The 17,693-nt window shown below is 37.2% G+C and overlaps 1 protein-coding gene across 2 annotated transcripts in view; it reads left to right on the top strand.

Annotated features, from left to right (window-relative positions):
* AFG3L2 (AFG3 like matrix AAA peptidase subunit 2) overlaps positions 1 to 17,693 on the top strand; it is a 1,447,137-nt gene that overhangs the window by 1,390,536 nt on the left and 38,908 nt on the right. For both annotated transcript variants that reach the window (XM_044067171.1, XM_044067172.1), the window contains one exon: positions 9,269 to 9,463. In XM_044067171.1, coding sequence (XP_043923106.1) covers positions 9,269 to 9,463 — 195 coding nt within the window. The remainder of the gene's footprint in view (positions 1 to 9,268; positions 9,464 to 17,693) is intronic.

Raw genomic sequence — 17,693 nt, 5'->3', positions numbered from 1 at the left:
AGGAAAAGGCCCATTCTGAGATCCCTGAAGGCTTCCTTAGAACCCACAGAAAAGTTAAAAGAAGCTGTCTGATCCGACCTTTTTGAATCTGAAGACTTTCGGGTGACCCTCTGATCCACAACACTCTTTGGATCAACTGGTTCAGCCCATGCTATCAGCTATACTCTTCCCTCCACCTCCTTTTCTGGTCTGACCAGCAGAGGACACACGTCTGAATTCATTCTGAAGCCAGTTTCTCTAGCCCCCCCATCGCAGGTATTACAGACACCAAGCAAGCATTCAAGACCTCCATCCACTACTTCGTCCAGATCTTCAAGGAGTATGACAGAGGCAGACATAGACAGGATGATGTAGAGATTTCTCAGAGCTCAGATACAGATGGAGCTCCTCCCAGTTCCATCCCCTCTTGGATCTGTGAGAGCTTCTGCCCAACTCATTTTTTTCTCCTCTTCCGATCTGACCTGTGGTTTCAGAATCCCAAGACTAAAGATCCCAAGAGGTGTGGCATCAGATCCAGGAGCATTCCATCCTCAACTCCGGTGTCCCTGATCAGCCCTGCTTCGAAACCTTTGGATCAGGGCAGATCTCAGATCCAGGTGGTCGATGCTGGGTCTGAGAGATTGGGTTCGGGTCCTACTTTGTCGGATCCATCCCTTCCCCTCAGTGCCTCAGCCCTGGACAGCTCTGGTCCATTTCTCTCTGAAGAGCCTGGATCTGGGGTTGGTCCCAACCTTCTTTCCTTTGGCTGTCTCAGCTCTAAAGAAGGGGTGAGAGGTTTCCACAGATCTGTCAGCCTTTCAGGTAGAGGAAGAGGGCTTTCTCTTTGCATAGAGACCCATCCTCTCTGATCTCAGATTCTGTCCCTCGCCCCTCATTGGGTATAAGCTCTTAAGGGTCAGCAAGTTACGGAAGGCCTCCACACAAGTTCCCCAGAGGGATTCCCCATCTTCTAACACTTCTCCCAACCCCACAGAAGAGGTACCTTGGAAGTGAACGTGTCAGAGGAAGCACATAGATTCCCGTTTAGAGTCTGTCATGAAAGACCCCAATTTTGATGAGGGAGAAAGATCCCCCCGATTGCCACCTGTCTCCTTTGGAGACATCCTGGAAATCCTCAACCAAAAGGGTGGCTGATTTTCCTATTCTCCTTCTCCTGAGGAATCAGTGTTCATGGAAGCTTTTGGATCTAGCCCATCTACGTCTTATTTATTTTATTTTATTTATTTTAAATTTGTTGACTGGGCTAGTCCAACTGGATATATGTCCATTTTCAGTAAAGTCCCAGGGAGAAAAGCTCCACAATTCACAGTAATATTTACAGTAAATGACATTTTACAAATGCAGGTACAATACAGATTTTTGTCATTCCTTGTGATTCTGCTTACAGAATCTTAGTACATATCAGCTATGGTTAGTCATACAAAGAAATCTCTAATAACACTTTAAACAGTTAAATCGCACACTCTTTATTGTTAATAGAAAAGTAACTAGCTTATACAGGTATGGAGATTAATAACCAGAGATAAGTGAGGTAGTTAGTCAGGGTTAGCACAGGGGCATAACCACTGTGATTTAAAATATGGCTTCAGTTTGCTTTTAAATAGGGTTATTGAGGAAAGGGAGGTTAGGTCACTGGGGAGGGAGTTTCAGGTTTTACCAACAGTATTAGAGAGCAGAGAATCACTAGCCAAATTGTTAGTTTTACTTATTTGTACAAGTAGTTTATTTGATGAGCGTAGGGTCTTGAGGTTATTATAGGGGGGTGATAAGGTTTGTAAGTATTGGTGTGTAAGTAGGTTGATACAGGATCTTGTGGGCAACTGTTAGTTGGTTAAATAGTAGTAGATATGGCAACTCTAACCATCCTAGTTGTTGAGGATTGTTACAATGATAGGTTCTGTAGGTAGAGGGTATGGGCAATAGTGATCCTGGCTAGTGGGGTCAGAAAGGGTTTGATCCTGTAGAGGGAACCCAATTTTTTGTTGACTATTTTTATAGTAATGTTAATATGGGAATCATAGGTAAGGTTGTTGTCTATTAGTACCCCAACTAGTTTTGTAGTAGTATCAGGAGATATGATAGTACCATTGCTTGATGTAACATTAAAATTAAGAGGGGGGCCTTACGGGTGGGAGTGAATAGTAGCAGTTTTGTTTTTTGGGGGATCAGGATGAGACATCGGTGTAGTAGCCATTTTTCAACTGTATTAAACATGTTTTGGGTTAAGGACTCTAAGTCTGCTGGAGAAGTGGCAGAGCATATTAACGTGGAATCATCCACGTATTGGATACAGGTAGCTTGAGGTATTACAGAATGCAGGTCATTTATAAAAATAGAAAATAGAAGAGGACCTAATATGGAACCTTGAGGGACACCAAGGGCAATTGGGAGGTGGAAAGATAAGTTATTTTCCCATAGTACAGCCTGCTGCCTGTTCATTAAGTAAGATTGGAACCATTGTATAGCCAGTGTGTCTAGTGACAGGTTTTTGAGTATGTTTATGAGTAAGGTGTAGTTAACCATATTGAAAGCTTTTGACAGATCGATAAAGAGGGCAGAGGATAGAGTGTCGTTATTGCAATTTTTATTAACACAGTCAGAGAAGGATAAAAGAGCAGAGGTGGTGCTATGAAATGGTCTGAAACCATGTTGACAGCTAGTAAGTTGTTTTCTAATAGGTAGTTTAACAGTTGTTTATGACTGCATTTCTCCATGATTTTTGCCAGTGGAGATAATATGGCTATAGGTCGATAGTTTGATAATTCATTAAAGTTACCTCCTTTATGCAGGTTGTTGGGATAGTTCCTTCAGTAATGGTTCTATTAATCAGGATGGATATGGGGTAGGCTATGGGTTTTGCAGGTATTCTGCAGGGAGTAGGTCTGCAGAGAGGGTGGTAGGTTTAAGTTTTTGAATAAGTGTACAGACAAGGGATGTAGGAACAGGTTGAAAGTGAAATGATGGGGATGGGTTAGAGATGGAGGTGGATGAAGATGATGTGTCAGCGGATAGCTGATTAGGTAGAGATTGAATGGTCTCTGTGAAGAAAGTGTTAAAGATATTGGCTATTTGCTTGGGACTGTTGTGATCAGAGCCTAAAGGGGTGGGCGTGACTGAATGGCCTGGGTGTAGGAGTTTATTGATGCCTGACCAGAATTTTTGTGGCTTGTTTTGGTGGGTTTGTTGGAGCTGAAAGTAGAAGTTTTGTTTGTCCAACAGTATGGCTTTTTTGTTTCATTTCTTAGCTGTCTAAACTGTAATTGATCAGCAGGAATTTTAGTAGTACACCAGTTGGCCCAGAGTTTGTTTCTAAGGAGGATTTTTTGTTTGGCAGCTTTAGAAAGCTGTGGGGCTGGTTTTATCCTAGTTCTAATTGTATGTGTTAGTGCATGCTAGTCTAGAATGGCTAAAAATTTAGAATTGAAGTATTTCACTGCTTCTTCTAATAGTAGGTGTTTTATGGGTGACCAATCACATGTCTTAAGTTCTTTTTGAAAGCTGTCAGGGTTAAAATCTTTGTTGGTTCTTTTTGTCCTGTAGGTTGTTGAGTTTGGAATGTCACTCATATCTGATTAAGAAGGTGAGTGAATGGTCATTCATATCTTCAGGGAAGGTCCCTACTTTGTAATTTTGGTGATGACTATTTATGAGAATCTAGTCGAGGGTGCTTTCTTTGTTATTAAGTTTATTGGTCCTTGTGGGGAGATGTAATGGTTTGAGTGAAGGTGTGTAGGTTAACGTGAGTAGAAGGCTGTTCAGAGGTACAGCTCTTCCAGTTGATATTAAAGTCACCAAGTACTATGGTTTGTTGTGGGTAGGTAGTGGAAAGCCAACTAAGAATATCCTCTAGGGTGTTAGTGTTATTGCCTGGGGAAGGTAAATGCAGATGATATAGATAGATTTACATTTGTTAAGTTGAATCTTGGAAATAAGAATTTCTGCATTACTAGTTAATGGTGGTTTAATGTCTATAGAGGTTACCTTTATTTCAGATTTATATAGGACAGCTACTCCCCCACCCTTCTTAGCTTTGCAGTCTAGTCTCAAGATATTATATCCAGGTGAAATAACCTTGTGTTGATGCCTTGAGCCATGTTTCAGTTGAGCCATAGGATGTCAAATGAATGTACATGCATGAGAGCATGTAGGTGGGCAACTTTAATATTTATGCTCCGAATATTAAGGTGGGCTATTAGGAGTGCGTTAGAAGGTCTGGTGAGTAATTGTGTGTTGGCAGAAGTTGAAGTGTTGGACTCTGTAGCTGTGGTAGAGTTTGGGCCAGGATTTGGGTGGATATCACCATCTATTAAGGAGTGAACTTGAATTCTCAGTGTAAGTTTTAGTAGTTTATATATTAGGTTCTGGAGTTTTCTAGCTTTTGAACTATAGCATTTAATGTGAGTCAATCTATGATATTTAACTGGTAAGTAATTTGGTGAGCTGGGTATGTTTGTATGGCTATGTGAGACTATAAGTGTTGGAATAGAGGTTTGCCTCATGGGGCAGTGGAATCCTTGGCAGTTAAGATGTTCATAGAATGCAAGTAGCAAGCCCCTCTGCACCCCCCCACACCCTCTACAAATTATATATACCAACGTTTGAGATCACACTACATTGAAGAAAAGGGTAAATTTCCCGATCCTCGCTGTACCGCATCGCCATACAAAAGCTTTGAGTTTTCAAAAACTCACTCATATGATCTCAACCATATGAATTTCAAGTTTCTGAAAACTTGATCAGTTGATAGGGATCCATCAGAATAGACCAGGATCTGTTGTACGTTATTGCAAATAAACGAAAGATATCCACACAGGAGGAAAAATGAGAAGATATGCAGATGAATATAAAGGAAAAGTACAAAATAAGCAATTTATTAATGACCCAAAAAAGTTTTGTAGAGAATTGGGAAACAAGGCAAAAGGAATGGAAACACCACCCAAAAAAAAAAGAAATGGACACAAGAAATATTTATGAAGATCCCATGGAGCATAATAAAGATGCTGAATAGATAGAAAAGTAAAAAAGAATAAGAAGTTCAAATGTACAGGATATAAAATGGGATGAAATCACAGCCAGAGAAACTGAAACAAAATTAAGAAAAGCCCCTAATTAGAAGACCCCACGCCCAGATTCAGTACCTAACTTCTGACTAAACATGTTAACATCTTTACATGAAGATACAGCCTTGAGTAAGTACCATTTATATGCGCATCTCAAACAGACGAAGATGACAACATGGTTAACATGGAAAACCTCTACTCCTTGAGAGTGAACATGCAAGATATCCTAAAAACTATAGACCAATAACTTGCTTTCTGATGATGTATAAACTAAATACTGGAAATGATGCCGACAGAGTTTATAGTCATTTAGAAGAAAACTTACTCATGGCAGTAGAACAACGGGGTAACAAATAAAAGTCATATGGATCAAAGAATCATTTGTTGTTAAATAAAGTCATAATGGAGAATTGTAAAAAGGGGAGGAATCTAATTATGGCATGGTTAGACTACAAAAAAACATTTGGCAGCATTGCACATTCATGGATAAAAGAGTGTTAACAAATGTATAAGATATAGCCTACGCTGATCGAATACATTAGAGTGACCATAAAACAGTGGCAAACCATTTTGCAGCTAAGCCATGATAAAGGGCAAATTATTATCCCAGGGATAAACATTCAAAGGAGGATATTCCAGGGTGACTCTGTCACTGCTGCTCTTGTCTTGTCCTTAACCCATTAAGCTGTCTACTTAACAGATTATGTCATGACTACATTTTGGCTCCTTGAAATCAACAAAGTGTGAAGACTTCTCATCTTCTTTTTGTGGATGATTTAAAACTGTATAGTTCATCAGATGAAGAACTGAAAGCACAACTGCAAGTGGTTAAAACTTTCTCAGGTGATATAAGAACATTTGGTCTTGATAAATGTGCAAAAGTAACCTTTAAAACCAGAAAACTGCAGCACCAAGAAAATATCAGTCTTGGACAGGAATGTGATATAAAATAAATTGAGAAATAGGGAATGTATAAATATTTGGGAATTGATGAAGGATCAACAGTAAAATATGAACAAGTGAATAAAACTTAGTAAAGAGTATTTTAGAAGATTGAAATTAATACTGAACACAGCCATGACATCTAGGAACAAAGTCCAAGCTATAAACCAATTTGTTCTTCCTGATCTAACTTACAGTTTTGGGAAGATCTACTGACCCCAGAAGGTAATGGATCAGTTGGACAAGAAACATGCTTCATGCTTATCAAACAGTTTATAAAAATCACTGTATACCAAGATTATATATTCCCTATTCTGAAAGAGGTATGGACCTCCTCGAAATTGATTATGTGTATCGATCTGCAGTCATGGTACTACATGCATATCTGCTGATCTCACATGATCCAAACATAATGAAAGTTTTAAAAGATAAGGAGAACAAGTCTAAGATGACTCCTTGTTTAGTTTAGCAGAAGTATATCAGTGTCAAGCGGGAATGGAAGTCAAACCAGAAGTAGATATAAATTTGGCAACAACTGAATTTGTCAAAAAAAACAAAAGACACAGTATAAGGCAAATGATCAGATGAAAAGGCAAGAAATGTGGAAAATGCATAAATATAGTTCCCAATACAGAAAATTCCTGGAACAACTTCATGTCAATCAGGATCTAACACAAGAATTGTTAAGGAGCAGTGAGTTTTAAACCAAAAGACGAAGGGTTAATTTTGGCAGCCCAGGACAGTGGACTTGCATACACATTAGTTTACAAAGTCCATTGAATATGTCAGAGAAACTGATAAATGCAGGTTTTGTAAAACAGAATTCCAGTCGTACATCTTTTTGCTGGTTGTGATTCATTAATGGCAGAAGGTCTATATGCTAAAAGGCATCATAATGTGGCAAGACTGCTGCATGGCGATTTTGTAAACATTATAATATTGAAGTAGCTGAGAAGGATTGGAAACATGAGCAATAAAGCATTATAGAAAATGATGAAGTTTATATCACATGGGATCACCCACTACCAACAGTTCAAAAAGTAGATACTAGAAAACCAGATATAGTACTCCATGAAAAGAAGACAAAAGGCACCCAGCTATTACAGTGTCTTGCATACTGAGAGACACACAGCCGTAAAATACCATGATCTGCAGGCGGAAGTGAGGGCAATGTGGAGGAAGGATACCCAAATAATAGTAATAGGAGCAATGGGTCTCATATAAAAGAACTTACAATCATATTTAGATATGTTACCAATCCATGTAACTCCATATGAATTGTAGGAGGAGTCAGTTCTAGGCACATTGGGGGTTCTGAGAAGAGCACTTTTGGCTAACATCAAAGGCTGAAACAATACTAATTTCATGAACTTTAATCATGCTTTGAATTAGGAATGGGGTCCATTCCCATCATGGTATTAGAAATCCAAAAGTCTTGGAGAAATTAAAAAGGCATATACCATTGGTTACTGGAATACATTCAGAATTTGAAACAAAATGTCCCCAGAAACTAAACAGCATCTTTTAGTAGTTATCATGCAAGTGTACCTAAGGTGTTTAAATTTGTATCTGCCAAGTCCCAGGTCAGATGACACACATGAATTGAAACAAAGAAATGCTTGTAGAATTGTAGAATAAAGAAGTCTGGGATATTTTAAATTTTGACACTTCATCCGCTGATGGTCTTAATGAACTCATTTGGAAGACTTTCTTTAGAACTGAGTTTAAATGTTATTATATTACTGTTATTGAGGTCTGTGTTGGAAATGAACACCAGTATCTAACCTTGTTGGGACTAGTTTAAATGTAATATCTAAAGGGGGGTTATATTGGGGGCAAGAATGTAAATCTTTTCAGTGCTGTGTTTGTCTTGCTTAGATGCTTTACCACTTGTTTAGGGATGATAATGGATGATCTTAAATTCAACCTGCATATACAAAATTGCATAAAAAAAAGTCATAAAAAAATAGGGATGCTTTATAGAGCCAAAAACTTTCTCACAGATACAACTAAAGCTACACTTGCCACTACTTACCTCCTCCCCATACTTCTTTTTGGTACTCCCATCCTTACTATCCTTCAGGCATCACAAAAGTCAAAACTTGAGCAATACTATAACAAAGTTGCTAAGTTTGCAGCAAATACCCCTTCCAAAACCCACCACTGTATAGCAATAAAAAAAACTAAATTGGTTAGAATTACCCCATATACACAGCTCATCACCACCTATAAAATTACCCAGAATCCAACTGCTTATCCAGCACTACATAATATTCTACACAACTGTGTTCCTAGTTGTTTATTATGATCCATTGACCAAAAACCCCTGTCTGTCCACAAACCCATTATATCTGCTGTGCATTGTCTGTATTTGTACCATGTAGCTAAGACTGGCATCTTATCTTTGTCTATCAGGTCAATAACCCCCCCCCCTTTATTTTTCAAAACCATTCCGAAAGACTTCCTAGCTAAAATCTGTCTATGTTCTTGCATAACACCAGGAAAAGCTATATCCCTAAATATGAACAGTGTCTATTCATACCTTCTTACTCTCCCTTCTTCACTCACTTTCTTACTTCTATCAATTTCTCACAACTGGCTTTCTCTCTAAATATGTCATAAGCCTGCTTTTCTATCATTTCATTTTGCAATTCCTGTTTGTATTATACTAACTTTCCTTTACATTTTCTATAAACTGGCTAACATTTCTCTAAGTATTAAATCATTGTCATATAACTTGTATCTATTCTTAACCATTGCTTTCATATTTCATGTCTAATTTAGTATAATTATTTAAACTATTTGTTTTTGTATTGTATTTAAAGACTGTAAAATTATTGTTCTTAAAATGTTTTGTAATACTTTGGAGCTGAAATTGGGCTCCTACCCAGTCAGATGTCCCCAGTAAAGAAATGTCAGTAAGTAAATAAACTACCAATGAATGAGTAGCCTTTTATAAAAATGGTGTAACAGGGCAACAGGGTTTTCTCTTCCTCTACAATTGCAAGCAGTTGCAGTAGCATGAGCAGTAAAAAAAAACTCTCTTTGTTAAAGTTTACTGTGTAATCTGTTGAGAATTTTGAGACCCAAGAATGTTTAACTCTTTTGAGAAAAGGAGTAAAATTATTTCAATATACTTGCAGCGTATTTATATTATTTTTTAATTTTTTCATTTTTGGGCTGTGTTTGTTGGGGGTTACTCCTTCTAATTAAATATATGTTTCACATGGAATTAAGTTCTGAAATTCAAGTATTCTTATTTTTAGGTTGTACAGTTTGGTATGAATGAAAATGTGGGGCACATATCTTTTGATCTACCTCGACAAGGTGATATGGTTTTAGAGAAGCCCTACAGTGAAGCAACTGCAAGAATGATTGATAATGAAGTGCGACAGTTAGTCAATTCTGCTTATGAGAGAACTCTGAAAGTTCTAACAGAGAAGAAAGCAGAAGTAGAAAAGGTAAGTTAGTTGTATAAACCAATCAAGGATGAAATGGTGGTAAGTTGTTGCTACAGCCTGCTTTCAGACACATTACTGTTGATGTACTGAATCCCAAGCCCTGCTTTATGCAATGGATCCAAGATCTCAGTTCAGGAAGCCATCCATGCTGAGCTGACCTGCATGCTTGTTTTTTTTTTTTTTCCATTTGTACAGTCTTTCTAAAGAATGTCCTTATTCGGGTTCACGGGGCAACATCTTCTGGACTTTGTGGTATTCCTGTATACTTCAATATACTTCCTAATGGTCTCTAACTTTCCTCACTGTATATAATGTCCAGGTATCTTTCTGCCAATCATTTAGAAAGTGCACGTGCTTAATATTGAAGAAAGAGACAAGATTCCCACAGTGGCAGACTTCCAAGATGGCTGCACATTGAGTAACAGCTTAATTCTACCTCTCCCAGTGTGAAAACAGAAACTTAGCAGAGAAAGCCAGTGGACCTAAATTTCTGGGTAGATTTCAGTAACTAGCTAGTAAGTGCAATGCCTGGATGCCAGGAAAAAAAGAAATACAGAGGGCCTGAAGGAAAATCAGCTACAAATGGTGACAAAAAACATTGACTGGGAAGAGTACTGCAGCTGTTCAGCAAAAAGCAGTGCAAGCTCCAGACATGACCTCCAGTAACCTAGAGAAAAGTATTATGAAGCTGCACATGGACCTGATTAAAATAAACAAAACACTGATGGTGGACCTGATTAAAATAAACAAAACACTGATGGATTATACCAACTCAAACAATAAAAGGCTGGAAGAAGCTTTAAACAGATATTTGGATAAGGTGATAAAACTGCAAAACTCAGAAGGTGAAATGAAGAAAATGCTAGTTGAATATGAGACTGCACAAGAAGAGATGTTTCAAAAAATAATAGAAATGGAAGACAGAGCTCATAGGGAAAACTGGTCTCATAATTCTCAACAGATTACACAGACTGTATTAATTTTATGAAAGCACAAATAAGCAACTGGACTGGTATTCCATAACTAGAATTGTTAATTGAAAGGGTACGTTGTGTGTATACTCCAAACCTGGCTATGAGAAAGCAACCTAGACCTTTAATAGTAAAGATGCAATCTTACCAGCAGAAGAAGATTCTGACAAAATTGTTGCAGAAGGACAAAGTATTAAAAGTGGAATACAACAGAGTGATTGTCGAGAATGACTACTCATTGTACATTAGGCAGCAGAGTAAATTTATTCCATTATTCAGGGAATGTCGAGAAGCAGGCATGAGATTCAAACTGCTGTATCCAGCTATATTCAAAATATTTTTCCCTGTATTGACAGAATCATTTTTTTCTGATAAAGTACATGCTAAGTAAGAAATACAAAAGTGTGTCCATCAAAACGTGAGCTGTGAAACAGGAGGAGATTCTGCTTCTTGTTCTTTTAATAAAGACCACAGAGAGACTGTGCCAGTGAAACCTTTTACAATGTCTCGACAGAAAATGCTGGAGCAAAGGAAAAAAAACACAAAAGTCAGCTATAAAAATCGAGAGTATGTTGGAAATGAGGAAGATTTGGGAGATGGAGATGAACATGAATACAACAAGAAAATCAATAAATATTGGACTTTCTTGGACTTTGAACTTGCAGGGGACTCTGAAGCATATGCCCTATGTCATGTCATTAATGCTTAGAAAAATACTTATTTGAGAGGAAGAGGAGGGAGAAAGTTAACTGTAAGCAAAACAAATTTTTCATAATGGTACTATTTTAAGAGTGCATGATTTTCCTTGCATGCTATAAACTAATGTTTCCTCAGTTAGTTTTAAGTGTAATGGGATACTAAAGTAAATAGGAGCTTCTGTTTTTTTCTTCTTTTTTTCATTCTTCCTTTTCTGTCTCTCTCCTTGTTCAGTTTTACGAAATGTAAACACTGCAGTGTTAAAAAAGAAGAAAAATCTGGTTAAAAGACCATGATGAAAGAAAAATTAATGTGCTTTTCTCTTTCATGCATAGGGGAATGACTGGGTTAAGGCCATTATCTTAATCTAGTAACACGTTTTAAGATATAGCAAGTAAATGAAAAAGAATATTGAATATTATAAGGCTTTTTTTGTAGTAAACAAATGTATGCTTGGCAGTTTTATGTCTGGTTCTCATGTCTCTAGGGGACAATCTGATAAAGAGAAATGGCTTGGAGAAAGGGTTTTCTGAATGCATTCAAGTGTTTTCCCAGCTGAGAGAGCTATAAATATAAGACAAAGCCAGACAGCACTTAATAGAATCACAGGCAGTACCATGCATCTTAAAACTGGATAGCCTTTCTTTTAGGTTATCTTAAGTCAGTGTGTATGGCTGTCAGTTTGGAACATTTGTTCCTTTTAGGAAGGTAAAACTTCAGTGTTTGAAGATGTACATAGCTTTGTATGTTATTATAAGGTTAATAGGGATTAGGGGTCATTGGGGGTTTGTTCATATTTTTATTTGAGGGCTTTCAATAAAACAAAACGTTTTGTAAGATGTGACATAGGCTTGAATGGAGATGACAAGAAACAACTGTATAAAAACTTAACCTGCCAAACTGTATATGCATGTAACACAAAAGCTGGAACTAGACATTTAACAAAAAAACTTATACATAAAAAGTGGGAATAATGACTTTTCAAGAAAATTATGCTTTTGGTTATGTCTTTAAATATTAATGGTCTCATACATAAATGCAAAAAAGAAAGAGTAGTGCACTATATTAAAAATTAGATGCAAATAGCTGTGCTACAAGAGACACAATTGGCAAAGAACGGAACATGTAAATTTGGTAAAGAAGGGTTTTCAGGATGGTTATTCAGTGGAATACATGGATCAAAGAAGAGGAGCTACAGTAGTGATAGAAAAGGATAAAAAGATAATGGTAGATTTGTAGTACTAAAGGGCTACTGGTAAGGGATGATGATACAGTGGCATGCATTTATATTCCACAGGAAACTGCTATAATGGAAGTCTTGGAGAAATAATCAGCTTTCAACAAGGAATGTTACTTATAGTTGGGGACTGGAATTTGATTTGCAATAGTGAAGATGTGTCTGGAGAGCCCATATGGGAAAATATAACAAAGGAGGTCAGATTTGTTGAAGAAATTTATGAAAATATTTGACATGTAAGATGTGAATTCAGTACTAGAAGTTTGGAGGGAATTTACACATTATTCCCTAAGATACAAAAACTGGGCTAGGCTAGACAATTTACATTTCACAGGAACATATGCATTTAATTGATGATCGTGATACACACACAATAACTATTTCAGAGTATGCTCCAATAATTAAAATAAAACATGAGGTAATGAAGTAAAAATGAGACACTTTCGCTTTCCCACCTATCTGTTGAAAAGAGAAGAATTTAAGGAATGGGTAGTGGAAGTTATTCAGGAACTATTAAAGAAGATAGACATTTCTTCTGAAAATATAACTACGGAGTGGGATAAAATTAAAGTGGAGTTTAAAATAGGGTAGAAATAAAAGAAAGGGAGATATGGTTAAGAAGTAACAAGAATTATTAAAGGGATTGGCAAATGTTGCAGTATTGCAAAATAGGGTGAATCTCATAGAACAAGAAGAGGAGCAACTGCAGAATGAGGGTGGGAGGATGGCATAATGGTTAAGGTGTTTACCTTGCAGACACAAGGTGCAGGGTTTCATTCTCACATGGGTTAATTGGCTAGGTTTAAAGTGGCCCACAAGGGCAGTTAGCCTAGTACTAATCTATGAACCTATGAACCTAAACAGAAAATAAGGGATTACCTTGATAATATGTATGAGTTTGGAAAGATTGCTGTTAAGTAACAATTTTGATAACAACTCTAGAGCACAAAATTCTTTAGCACAATGACCCAGGAAACAGAAAGTAGAAAGGGCTGTCACCAAGCTTAAAGGGCATATAACAAGGAAGATAATGAGATCCTGTAGAAGTATTAGAAATATTTCAGAAATTCTGTGAAAGTCTGTATAAAGCAGAGAAATATGCAAGTCCAGAAAAGGTGTAAATGGAAATGTTGATGGAAGAATTAAATATCCCCAAGGTTAGCGGTACATGAGGCTCAATTACTAACAGTTAGGATTGGAGTAGATGAGGTAAAAATGGTGATGTATAACTGATCTACAGCAAAGTCCCCAGGTATTCCTGTGGAAGTTTGGAAGCTAGGAGGAAAAAACTGATAAAGATCTGAAAGGTTTTTGTTTAGCAGTATTTTAAAAGGAGGAGAAGTGCCAACATCCTGGAAGAAAGTGGTAATAGCTGTAATACAAAGAGGGTAAAGATCCATCAGCTCCAGCTTCATACAGGCCCATTTCAATCCTAAACCATGATTATGAAGTTTGCATCTGCAATAACTAAAAGAATGGTAAAGGTGATGCCAAAATTGATAGATATGGATCAGTGTGGTTTTGTGGAGGGGAGGCAAACATTTGACATTGACAACCTTGACAGAACATTGATGAACCACAGGGAAGCAGAATGCAAGAAAATACTACTGTTGGTGGTGGGTCTTGATGCAGAAAAAGCATTTGACAGAATAAGCTGGGACTTTATAAGCAGAGCAATGGAAGCATTTGCATTCCCTAATAAAATTATATGGTTGATTAGGAGGATATATGAGGGATGGGAGGTGAAAATTGAAGTGGGTGGGTCCTCTCTAATAATTTCTGCTTGAGCAGAGGAACCAGGCCTGGGTGCCCTCTCTCCCCTTTATTTGCATTATATTTAGAACCATTGGCATAGAAAATAAGAGACTCAGAAATTTAAGGATATAATTGGTATGGTAGTCAAACAAACTGACTCTATTTGCAGATATTATTGTATGCCTTACAAAACCAGAGGGGGATGTTATGGTGTTGTGGAATATTTTAAGATAGTTTCAAATCTTTTCAGAATGCAAAATTAGTAAAGCTAAAACAAAGGCAATAGCTGTAAGTGATGTACCCATACACAAATTAGTTAAGCAATATCCATGTTTATGGGGACATGATAAAATGAAGCATTTAGGAGTATGGATTAGAAATTATACCAGTGTGGCAGCTAAGGATATGTGGGAAGAGAGACTAAACAAAAGATAATACAAAAACTGAGAAACTGGAAGCTCTGTTATATGGATATCAGTAGTAAGATGCAAACAGTTAAAATATTTAGTCCTTTTAGTTTTATACACAGGTCAAGCATATTTTTATCAATCAGAGGAAAAGTTGTGGATAGCAATTAATAAACAACTGAAGGATTTTATTTAGGAGGGTAAGATGGCAAGAGTCAAGTGAGATAAGCTCATTATTTCAATAGAACAAGGTAGATTGGTTTTACCCAATTTAAAGAGGTATTTCAGAGCAACAGAGTTAAGGCTCCTATACCTAACACAAGCAGAAAACTATAATTCAGAGTGCAAAGGAATGATGATGAAACAGGGGAAGCTCAAGAAACAAGGAGAGGCTGGGATTTTGGATGCAGACCTTTAAGGAGAATAACAGTAATCATACAAAATAATAATATGCCAAGAACTAATCCAACATGGGAGTGGAGAAAGGAGATTCTGCCAATAGGGATGACTGCAGTTAGGGGTACAGACAATAAGATAAGGAAGAGGGGGCTGGAATTTATTGGAGAAAAGTGGCAAAGGAACCAAGGTATTGGGAGAAAATAACTAGACAGGGAAAGTTAACAGAATGGGAGGACAACAAGAATGTATTTGGACTGCAGGTTAGAGATTATCTTCCCTATCAAGGATTGATATCAGTGTAGGCAAAGAGAAAGGAATAGGGGGTCTTGAATGAAAGACCAGTACCTATAGAGTTTTTAGTAGAATCTAGAACATAAGCTGCTATAAAAAAAGAGTAATTGGTAGAGCATGCACAATATTGCATGATAACTATAAGAATCAATCAGAGGAGGTTAGAAAGAGTTGGGAAGAGAGATCGGATAAGCAGTTCACAAAGAAACAATAGGGGGATATATGTATGTCTCCCAAATATGCAACAAAGTGTAGAAGATGTAGGATTTCTTCTTGGAAATGTTTACATAGATATTTTTATAGCCCATATAGACTCCAGACAATTTTTCCTGAGGTAGACAGCAAGCGTTGGAAGTGTGATGGAGAAGAAAGAGGTAATTGGGAACATATTTTCTGGGAGTTGGCAGACTTGAAAGCTTCCCTGCAGGCTACTCTATCAGAGATACTGGGTGAGCAAAGTGGTGTATCTAGGGAAATGATTTTTCTGAGCTATGATATAAAATCAGAATTGCCTAAACAGTAAGGCCTTGCTGAGTCTGATTATGGTGGCTGCCAAAAAAAGCAATTACTAGAAAATAGAAATCAAAGTCTAAACCAACTGTGCTAGACTTAGTGAATATTGTAATGGAATTTGGATCTTTAGAAAAGGGTAGGAGCAAGTTGCATAGGAAAAATGGGAACTTTGGTACATACAGGGGAGGAATGAGGTTTAAAAGATGGCAGGATTTGAACGAGCTATGTAATGTTTGACTGACAATGACTGAGTGGATTATAAGTGATGTATAATGTTTGCAACTAAGATTATGTCAGCATGGTTTGTGGTACGCAATGCTTGCAACTAAGATTATGTCAATATGGTTTGTTTTCATTTATATAAATGTATGCTTGCTTATGTCATAAGTAATAATTTAATAAAAATGTTTAAAACAAAGAATCTAAATGGACTGGCCAGCAAAACTAATACAACTTAAGGTAACATTTTTCTAGGACTTCCAAGATGGTTACACACTGATCAACAGCTTGATTTCCGCTCTCCCAGTGTCAAAAAAGAAACCGAGATGGGGCGAGAAACTCTTCAGGTTTTAATAAATTCAGTTACTGGCCAGTAATCAAACTACCAGCAAAGAAGAAAGTTAGTGAGCCTGAAAGAAAAACAACTAGAAAATGTGAAAAGAATACATGAACTGGGAAGAATCCAAACAGTCCAAGCTCCAGCTTTGGTACTCTAGAGAAAAAGATAAATTTAATGTGTTCAGAACTGATTACAACTATTTAAACACTGAAGGAGTATATCACCTCATATAAAAAAAGGCTGGAGAAATGGAAGAAGCTTTTAACAGTTATCCAGATGAACTGATAAAACTGCAAAAATCAGAGGCTGAAATGAAGAAAAGGCTGGCTGAATATGAAACTTCTCAAGAAGAGCTGTTTCAAAAAATGGTTGAGTATTTTTTGCTGTACCAAAGAAGCTGGAAGGAACAGAATGTATTCATTTTTTGAAAGCACAAATAAGAAATTGGTATTCCACACCAGGATTTGTTAATTGAAAGGGCTCATCGTGTGTATGCTACAAACCTGGCTATCAAAAAGCAACCAAGGCCTGTATTAGTAAAGATACAATCATATCAGCTGAAAGAATTGATCCTGGCAAAACTGTGATAAAATGGCAAAGTGTTAAAAACTGAAAATAGTATGTTTGTGGAAAATTATTATTCACTGTACACCAGGCAGAAGAGAAGCACATTTATCCCAGCAATCAGGGAATGTCAAGAGGCAGGTGTGAGATTCAAGATGATTTACCCAGCTGTCTTCAGAATATTTTTTTTTTCTGAAGGATCAAAATCATTTTTGATATGGTATAGGCTAAGAAGGAAATACAAATGTTTGTCCACCAAAAAGTGAGCCATCAAACATAATGAGACTCTCCTTCTCATTTTTCTGATAATAAAGCTGATAAAGAGACTTTGCCTGTGAAATATTTTCCACAGTTCCAAAGGAAAATGCTTAAGAAACAGAAAAAAGCACAGGAGCTGACTAGAAAAATGTCTAGTACCTTGGATTTGAACTGGAGTTTGGGGTTGGGAGATGAACATGAACAGGAAGACGACCAGCAGCATTGAAATTATTTAATAAATGTGAGACTATAGAGCATTAATCACATTTGTGAAATATGACTGTATAAGAAAAAATGGAAAGACTGGACTTTTGTTGACTCTCGAACTTTTGGGGGACTGAAACACATATGCCTCACTTCATGTCATAAGTGTTTGGAAGGACACTGAAGGTCAGTTGTCAATCTCCTCTCCAGTCCAGCTGGTGAATCTGGGAATCTTGAGGCAATAAAACAAAAAGTCTCCGGCACAATAATCTTGAGGCAATGTTACAACTGCCTCATGTACACAGACAACCCTCTCCTCCTCCCAACAAATTCCAACACATGTGAGAGATGCAACCATATAGCCAAACTGGAGGCT

The sequence above is a fragment of the Protopterus annectens genome, chromosome 3.part1 (genome assembly GCF_019279795.1).
Source record: "Protopterus annectens isolate FY-2018-M chromosome 3.part1, PAN1.0, whole genome shotgun sequence".
Taxonomy (NCBI): Eukaryota; Metazoa; Chordata; order Ceratodontiformes; family Protopteridae; genus Protopterus; species Protopterus annectens.
This window is presented reverse-complemented; position numbering and strand designations above follow the sequence as displayed.